Here is an 8,895-nt window from a genome sequence, read left to right on the forward strand (position 1 = left end):
ATATACATTTGCTATGCATCTTGAAAGCTTGTGTGGCTAATGATTGGCAATGCCTTGGTGGTGGAAGGAGTGCTCACAAAAGCACAACCATGCCTTGGTGGGATGTTGCATGAGATGTGCTCTATCTCAGGAGGATAAACTTTTATTTATTTAAACCTTGACTTAGACAAGGCTTATGACCACAAGTGCCTTTTTGGTTCAAGGCCCTCCCATTTTAAGTTATTGTATCAACATCTTTAACCCTCAATCTCATTTCCTTGCCAATCTCATTGCCTTTAAGCTAGATTGTATCCCCAAACCCTCCTCCTTCAACCAAGCTAAGCACACCCTTGCTGATAGATGCCTGATCATATGAATAATCTATTGAAGTGAATCTAATTCAGCTAAGTGGCTCCCCATATCTCAAGCATTTTATTGTTGGATCGAGTAGATGGTAGGGGAACTTTGAATAAGTAAACAATTGAGAGTCTCCCAAATGTCGAGCATCTCAGCATTGTATTGTTGGATTGAGAGATGATTAGGGAACTTTGGAGTAAAAGAATGATTGAGAGTTGTTATCTATATACCATAGTGTATCGCATGGATCTTGGGCTTTCAATGAAAGATCTTAATTTATGAATATGAATAGTAAAGATCTTAATAGTCTATACTAAATTTCACTATGTGAGAAGAAGAGTTTTCATAATTCTCACTTGATAGGTTTGGCCTTGCTTTGTGAAATGCTAATGGGTTCATCTCTCTCAATGTGTGGTGTTAGAGGGACTCTTTGTGTGGACACTTATTTGCATAATATATCATGGCTTAGAATGCTAGTGATGTGTGTATCATCGACCATGTCTTAGAATGCTAGTGTTGTGCTTGGACTTTTCACATAGGATGGCATCATCTATCATGGCTGAGAATGCTAGTGACTTTTGTGCATAATCTATCATGTCTTAGAATTCTAGTGATGTGTTTGGAGTCATCGCATAGGATGGCACCAGTTACCCACTTTAGAGTGTCATAATTAGAAATCTCCTTTTTCGAGGAACTTTTGCGATTGTATGGCTAGGGATGAGGCTACGTTGGGGGCCTTGATCCCGAACACTCCTTCTCAACAAGTTGGTCATGGTGGGTAGCAAGCGCAACCAGAGGGACCCACATGATAACAATGGACATTTGATACATGCTTCATGGGGTGCACATGCTATCTCCTTGATTGCATTATCACCACACATAAGGTCATATAGGACCTCAAAGGTTACATGGGACACCTTGGAAGCTACATTTCAAGATTGTTGGTTGGTGAGGCAAGGGTCTAATTTTGAAGTGAAAGGTTGATAATGCGCACATGGAGGAGGGTGACTCTATGTCAAGATTGTTGGTTGGTGAGGAAAGGGTCTAATTTTGAAGTGAAATGTTGATAATGTGCACATGGAGGAGGGCGACTCTATGTCAATATAGCCTTAAAAGGGTTCAAGACTTGAGGAAGAAACTCTTCAATATTGACGAATTGATACCAAATGCACAGTTACCTCCACTACCTTGAACTCCTTACCTATATGCCATCTTGCTTGGGAATGGGATGGGGTTGTAGAGTGATGCAAAATGGAGACTCCATCTTGATTGCGTCATTGAATCAAAATTCAGTTGTAATGATGCATGATAGACATTGGATTCTACTTGCATGGGAAGGTTTACAACAATGAAAAATGCAAGCTCCAGCTTGCTCCCATGAGAGCGGGAGATGGAATTCCATGAGATGATGAGATCCCATTCTATAGCATGTAAGGTTCTATTTGATGGTTGGTGAGGGCACAACGAATTAGCAATAGACAAGGTTTTTGACATTTATGGTGGAGAGGAAATTAAAGATAATCATATGAATAATTATAAATATTCTATTTTATTAAAATTTGTTTATTTTTATTTTGCCATCATAAAATTTGTAATAAATCTTTAGAAACTTAGAAACCTTTAAGATCTTAGTGAAAAGCCCTCGAGAACCTTTTCTTGCAAAAGAAAATGGCGAGCAACGTGGGCCATGAGCCATTTCTGTGCAAGAAAAGGCGATTAAGGCTCTTTTCACGATCGTCAAGGTTCTGTGGGAGGCCATTTTTGACCTATTACATTGTGCCATCTCAACTTTCTAGTGACCTTCTTAGTCAGATAGCGACGTTTGAGCTTTTTCTCGAATGGATAGTGATGTATTGACATGACATTGATGTATGCATTTATAGATTCTCTTTTTCTGAAAAGAAGATCGTTTGATCCGATGGTGGATATTGTCTTATATCCGACTCTGGACCTTGACGTGCTAGAAAACCACTTCATATGTGCTCTCTTAAAGATTTGGTGGACCCGATTGATCACGACATTACTAGGTCAATTCAAAAAATTTGGTTTCCTTATGCCCCTCATGATAGTGTGCCAGGTGTGGAAAGCCACCTTCTCATTTAAAGTTGATGTTCGTCTATGGCATCTTGTTCTCGGTAGATTGCCTGTCACAATGAGGATTTCAAGATGGAATCCTACTGTATCTCCTTTGTGCTCTCTGTGTAAGGTCAAGAAGGAATCTCATTTTTATATTTTTCAGGGAATGCATGGAGGTTTGTATAGTGCGGAGGAAAGTTTCTAGGTGGCTTGGATTTGCTTCTAGTTTCATTCACCTTTCATGGAAATAAACCTTTAAGCAAAAATTACTCGGATAATTTAAATTTCAAGTGATATTCTTTCACTGAAAATGGGTGTATAACCTTAAAATTCTAATTCTAACTTTGAAAATCTCGAACAACCATGGAAACCAAGGTGCAAAAGAATGCACTCGAAGTGTGCTCAGGGTGTTCTTGTGTGAACTATTCTCCGAGTTCTCAGGGGCATTGATGGAGAGAGAGGTGGTCATGGAGGGAAGGGAATGGGAATTGGGAGGAACAAAGGGGTGGGTGAATGGGAGGGCACGATGAATTCGAAAAATGGTGTGTGTGTGTGTGTGTGTGTGTGTGTGTGAGAGTGTGAGTGTGAGCACTCAAACTCTTATTTTAAAAAATATATATATAGAGGGGTATACATTGTATAGTTGGAGCCGTTGAGAGGCTTTGAATGGCCGACTTGCTTTTTTTCTTCTCTCTTCTTCAAACTCCAGACCTTCCTTTCTGCTTCAAACGCCATAGCTCTTTTCCTCAGCTTCCAACTCCATAGCTTTTACCGCTTCACACCCCATAGCTTTTCCTTCTTCTTCTTCTTATCTCAACCCATCTTCTCCTCCTTCGCCACCTCCATAGCTTCACGCCATCTCCTCCTCCTCCTCCTCCCCCTCCACCATGCCTAAGAAACACCGCTCCTCGACCAACACTTCCTCCCTCCCTCCCTCCTCCTCCCCCCCTCCTCCTCCTTGCTGCCCCCCTCAACCCCTCCATGATTCTAACGGCCAGCACCATTGCCGCCGCCTCGACAAGGCCTCCCATCCCCATCTCCATAGCCATTCCTTCCCCCTCGAGCAGCAGTGCTCCAACCTCTTGCAGCTCAACGGCGCCCTCGTCAAGGAGGTCTCTTCCTTGCGCGCCGCGCAGCTTGACTTGCGTGCCACCGTCGATTCCCTGCAGGAGCGCCTTTGCTCCAGCAGTGAAGCCGCCCTCGAGAAAAACTGCCTTGAAGACGAAAAACGCAAGCTTGAGCTTGAGGTAGCTTCTCTCAAAAAGGAAGCGGCTGGTTTTGTCCTCGAAAAAGCTGCTTGGCTTTCGGAGAAGAAGACGATCCTTGCTGAGAAGGATGAGCTGCAAGGTGCTCTTTCCGAATCAGCAGCAAGGCAGCGGGAGATAAGCGAGCAGTTAGAGGCAGAAAGCAAGGCTCTAGCTTTAGCCAAAGATGGGGTTCACGTCTTAAGCGGTAAGGTTGGAGACCTGCAGCTTGGCAATTCAAAGCTTATTGAGGAGAATAATTGTTTGGCTGCCATTAAGGATGACAAGCGCAAGCTCGAACGTCAAGTGCTTTCTCTCAAAGAGGAAGCGGGTCGGTCTGAACGTGAGATGGTTTCTCTCAAAGAGGAAGTGGCTCGGTCTGGCCTTGAAAGAAGCGCGTTGCTGGCAGAGAAGAGAGTTATCCTTGTCGACAAGGATGAGTTGCAACGTGTTCTTTCGGACGTAACGGCAAAGCAGCGGGAGGTCGAACATCAACTGGAGGCAGAACGGAAGGCTGCAGCTTCAACTCAAGATCGCATCAGTGTCATCAACTCTGAGATTGAGCAACTGAGTCTCAACAACAAAAAGCTTGTTCAGGAATATGATGCTTTGAAGTCAATTGAGGATCAGAAACGGCACCTTGAAGCTCAAGTGTCTTCTCTGACAGAGGAAGCAGATCGCTTTGGACTGGATAAAGTTGCCTTGCTCGAAGAGAAAAATGTTGTCCTTGCTGAGAAGAAAGGGTTGGAAGATGCTCTTTTGCACTTAACGATGAGGCATCGGGAGGTAGAAGACCAATCAGAAGCAGCAAGGAAAGCAGCTCAAGATTGTTTGCGCTCCTCAAATAACGAGGTTAAGCAACTGCGTCTCTACAACGAGAAGCTCATTCAGGAAAATGATGCTTTGAAGCCTATTGCGGATGAGAAACGCAAGCTTGAACTTGAAGCGTGTGCTCTGAAAGAGGAAGCCGCTCAATTTGCCCTCGAGAGAATCGCCTTTGTAGAAGCGCAAAAGGTTTTACTTGCAGACAAGGGTGAGCTGAAAGCCTCTATATCGGACCTAACAGAAAGGCAGAGACAGTTAGTTGAGCAATGGGACGCAGAGAGGGAGGTTGCAGCTTTAGCTCAAGCTGGCCTTCGCTCCTTGAACTCTGAAGTTGAGCGACTGAGTCTCGACAAAGAGAAGCTTATCGAGGAAGTGTCTTCTCTCAAAGAAGGAACAGCTCGCATTGGCCTCGAGAAAGCTGCCTTGCTAGCAGAGAAAAAGGTTATCCTTGCAGAGAAGGATGAGGTGGAAGGTGCACTCTCGGATTTAGCAGTAAGGGAGCAGAAGATCAAAGAGCAATACGAAGCGGAGCGGAAGGCAACAGCTTCATCGCAAGATGCCCTTTGCTCCTTAAACTGCGAGCTCGAGGGGCTGAGACGCGACAACGAGAAGCTTGCTGAGGAAAATGATGCTTTGCTGTCCGAGAGCACTGAATTCCAGAGCCAAATTCAGCAGCTGCAGTTGAAGTTGGAGACACTCCAGGAAGAACTTCGAAACGCTAACAAGCGCATCGAAGCTCTGCAAACTGAGGTATGTAGCCAGAATCAAGCAGCAGCAAAGCTTGAAGAACATCTGAGTGAAAAATCACAACGCATTGTCATCCTCCAGGCCCAAGATGCAGCGACGATTGAACGGCAAAGTGAACTAGAGTCACAGCTAAAGGGTCTGGAGAATGAGCTCCTTACAGCATATGGTGCTCACAGAAGCTTGTCTGCATCGCTTGAAGAGGAGAAAAAGGCTAAGGCCTCCCTAAACAGCATGCTTGAGGTTGCTCATGCCAAGAGCAGAGGCTTAGAAGAGAATCTAGAATTTCTCAAGTCTTGTGTCTTGGGAATTCAAAGCATTGCAGGTATTGATTCACAGAGCCTATCACCTATTCAGAGCAAATTGGCTTATCTTCAGGATGAGAAGACCGCCATATCAGAAACAAACAGCACGCTGGAAAAGCAGGTGATCTCGTTGATCTCTAGATCTACACAGACTTCTCTGCAAGGAAAAGCTGAAACAGCCAAGCTTAATGAACAGATTAAGCAGCTGGAGCAGGCTCTTAGCAATGCAAAAGATGAAGCCTCTCAAAGGGAGATCAATGGATTGGAGTCAGTTTTGCACAGAGCAAAGTTCTACCTCGAGGAGAAATCAAAGCTAGTGAAGCTTGCATTGCCTGTGGCAGTTGTGTCTACCGGTGCATTACTATTTGCGGGGATTATATCCTATCTTCAAGTGTTGAATGAGCGGTAAATTTCTCTGTTTCTTTGTGTCTAGCTAATAATTGTGAGTTTGAGTTTCAGGTTTCCTTAAACTGGAATTTGAATTTCAGGTCCTCATTCTGATGGCAGTTTTGTTTCTTACAACAAAGAAGAGTTTTGTCCACATGAGGCATCGATTTTATCTCCTAGAGATGAAAGGAGTATCAGACTCAGAGGCTAGTAATTAAATTATGCCAACTGCACTCGGAATTTGAGGGTCAATTCCCTTCTCCCGTGGCAGTAATTTTGCATAAGCACTCTTTTCTTGCAACCAAGAAGAGAATGTCCTTTATATATCAAGCAGCATTGCTGGTGGCACACTTGCCACTTGCTCACTAGTATTGATATTATCTGGTACAGAAGGAAATTGGATTTTCTTTATTTGTGCGAGTAACTACTGGAATTTGAAATTCCCTTACTTTTTTCCCAATGGCAGTGATTTTGTATGAGCACTCTTTTGTTGCAACTAAGAGAGGCACTACCATATGATGGGCAGCGTCAGGGTTGGCTGTTGTCTCGAGACCATTTGCAGACTACGTCTATATCTCGTTAACTTTTCCAATGGTATACGTCCATGTGGTGGCTGTTATCTCCATTTATGGATGAACAGGATTGTTTTTAAAGGTTCATTCTGCTTTTCATTTTGTATTAGAAGCATGAAATGTGAAAACTGCTGACATTGAGTGTGTATCATTTGATAAACCCTATTAAGTCTCCCTTACAAGGCTTCTTTAGGTGTCTAACCAATTCTATGAGGGCCAAGGTAGTTCTAGTATGCATCTTGTACACAATATCTATGTGTCACACTAGGGTACAGGCTGTATTGTCTTTTAAATGTACCCTTCAAAAAAGAAAAAAGAAAAATAGATTTTTTTGTTTTTTGGGTGGGTTTTTGAGGGGTAGGGGTGCATTTTATAACTGCCTTTAAAAACAAGGTGGACAATCCACTAAGGCCTTGCTTTTTGCAAATGCTTTTTATTTTATCGAGTTTTGAAGTTTAGATATGGATTTGGTTATAGAATTAAAGGGACATTTTGCTCCAATGCTTTTGTTCCCTATGTGTGTAAGTGTAGGTGATGGAATGGTCACTCCAATATCCGAAAGATGTGCTTGTTTTTATGTTAGGGTTATCAATTTTGCTCCATATGTGGTCCAATTGAGAACTGTAAATAGTTGTTGGTTCATTCAATTTCAACTTGAAGTTTAGATTGTTCATCATACTTTCTAGTTTCATTGTTTGTGTTGCTTTTTTCATCATGTCAATGTTGAAATCCCCAAGTAAGATAGTTGGTAAGTTAATTTTATGTTCTTGTGTTAGGATGCTTTGAAGGTATGTTATGAAAATGTGGTATTTTGTAGATGGTGGTCTGTATACATTGAGAACATTGTGATTTATGTTATTTTTTTGTATTGCAATGGTGGTTATTTCTATTCCTTGTTGCACGTGCGTTTGTGCATCTACAATTTTGATGTCTTTCTTAACTAATGTGCAAGATCTAGAGTGTGTAATTTGTGGAATTGTTTGTAGAATGATGCACTCGGTTGTGTGGTTCTCGTCCCTTGCTAGCAAATGACATCTGAGTTCATTAAGCGATTTGTTTCTCTCACATCCTAGATTGAAGGAGAATTTTGTACAATCCTCTCTTTGTTATGTTGGTTTGTTACAAAAATGTGGTATTTTGTAGATGGTGGTATGTATACATTGAGAACATTGTAATTTATGTTATTTTTTTTGTGGTCATTTCTATTCCTTGTTGCACGTGCGTTTGTGCATCTACAATTTTGATGTCTTTCTTAACTAATGTGCAAGATCTAGAGTGAGTAATTTGTGGAATTGTTTGTAGAATGATGCACTCGGTTGTGTGGTTCTCGTCTCTTGCAAGCAAATGACATTTGAGTTCATTAAGTGATTTGTTTCTCTCACATCCTAGATTGAAGGAGAATTTTGTACAATCCTCTCTTTGTTTTTTCTATATGTGAAATTGTTTTCCATTTTGCATCACGTTTGAAGAGATCCAACTCCAACTTGATGTCGTTGTCGACGATGAAGTTTTGAGCTTGCAATGGTTCTAGCAAGTATAGGTTCTCTATTTTCTTAACTCTAAATAGTGTTGTATATATTAATCCATGTGCACGCACGCCTTTAGGGAGAATGCTAGTTTTTCTAATGTTAATCCTTGAGCTCTATGTATTGCTCTTGTTGTTGTTGGTTGAATTGGAAATTGCTCATGTGAGGATGCTTGTTTTTTATGACCGTATTTGTACCTCTTTTGTGAATCTATGGATTGGTGTCCATTCTTTTTGTATGCTTGTAGTAAATGCTTGTTTGTTGCTGTCTTTGGTTTGCATTTTGATTTCTTATTAAGTTTCAGATAGAGGTGGTTTTGGGTAGTGGAATCGACAAACCCTCTTGTTGTTATTGGTGCATGTTGATGTATGCTTATGTGTTTGTATTTCTTTCATATTGTCATTCAAAAGCTTTTACTACATGTGATGTGTTTGTTTATGAAGGATATCACTTGCTCCATATTTTCACATTTGTTTTTTGGTGCATCTTTCACCCATATGATTCCATGTTCATGTTGGCTTCCTCTATTCTGGAATTCGGTCACAAAGAAATAGTCGTGAACATTCCCTATCAAGCTTGATTCTTTCTGTAGTAAAGATAACATGAGCTACAACTTGTGAACATAATATCTTGCACAAAGTGTTGAATTTTTCTTGATAAGGTTGTTTGTTTCTGTGGCTGATTGTTGCACGTTTGATGGCTTGCTATTATTGGGTTGATATGTATTTCGCATTGTGGTCATTAGGGGTTCCCACAGTCTTTCAACATAGGAGAAGGTGACAAAAAATGTTGGTGGACCTAGTTGCCTCATCTACCTCATCATTGCAAAAGCTTCTTTGCGCAACCTCTCCTTATAATCGGGTGATGTCTTGAGGCTTTT

General features: G+C 41.6%; 1 protein-coding gene across 2 annotated transcripts; it reads left to right on the forward strand.

Moving 5' to 3' along the window:
* The first annotated feature begins 3,078 nt into the window (after positions 1-3,078).
* Positions 3,079-6,075, forward strand: LOC147880310 (uncharacterized). Of its 2 annotated transcripts, XM_087370954.1 has the most exons (3): positions 3,079-5,231; positions 5,310-5,935; positions 6,019-6,075. In XM_087370954.1, exons 1-3 carry the CDS (start codon positions 3,300-3,302, stop codon positions 6,029-6,031), a joined length of 2,571 nt encoding a protein of 856 aa, XP_087227080.1. In that variant the 5' UTR covers positions 3,079-3,299; the 3' UTR covers positions 6,032-6,075. The 2 variants fall into 2 exon arrangements, with proteins under 2 accessions (XP_087227080.1, XP_087227079.1); XM_087370953.1 differs by having other exon boundaries at positions 3,079-5,935.
* Positions 6,076-8,895: the final 2,820 nt, after the last annotated feature.

This window comes from Dipteris shenzhenensis, chromosome 32 (assembly GCF_047967505.1).
Source record: "Dipteris shenzhenensis isolate YYH24624 ecotype China chromosome 32, Dip_SZ_1.0, whole genome shotgun sequence".
NCBI classification, from domain to species: domain Eukaryota; kingdom Viridiplantae; phylum Streptophyta; class Polypodiopsida; order Gleicheniales; family Dipteridaceae; genus Dipteris; species Dipteris shenzhenensis.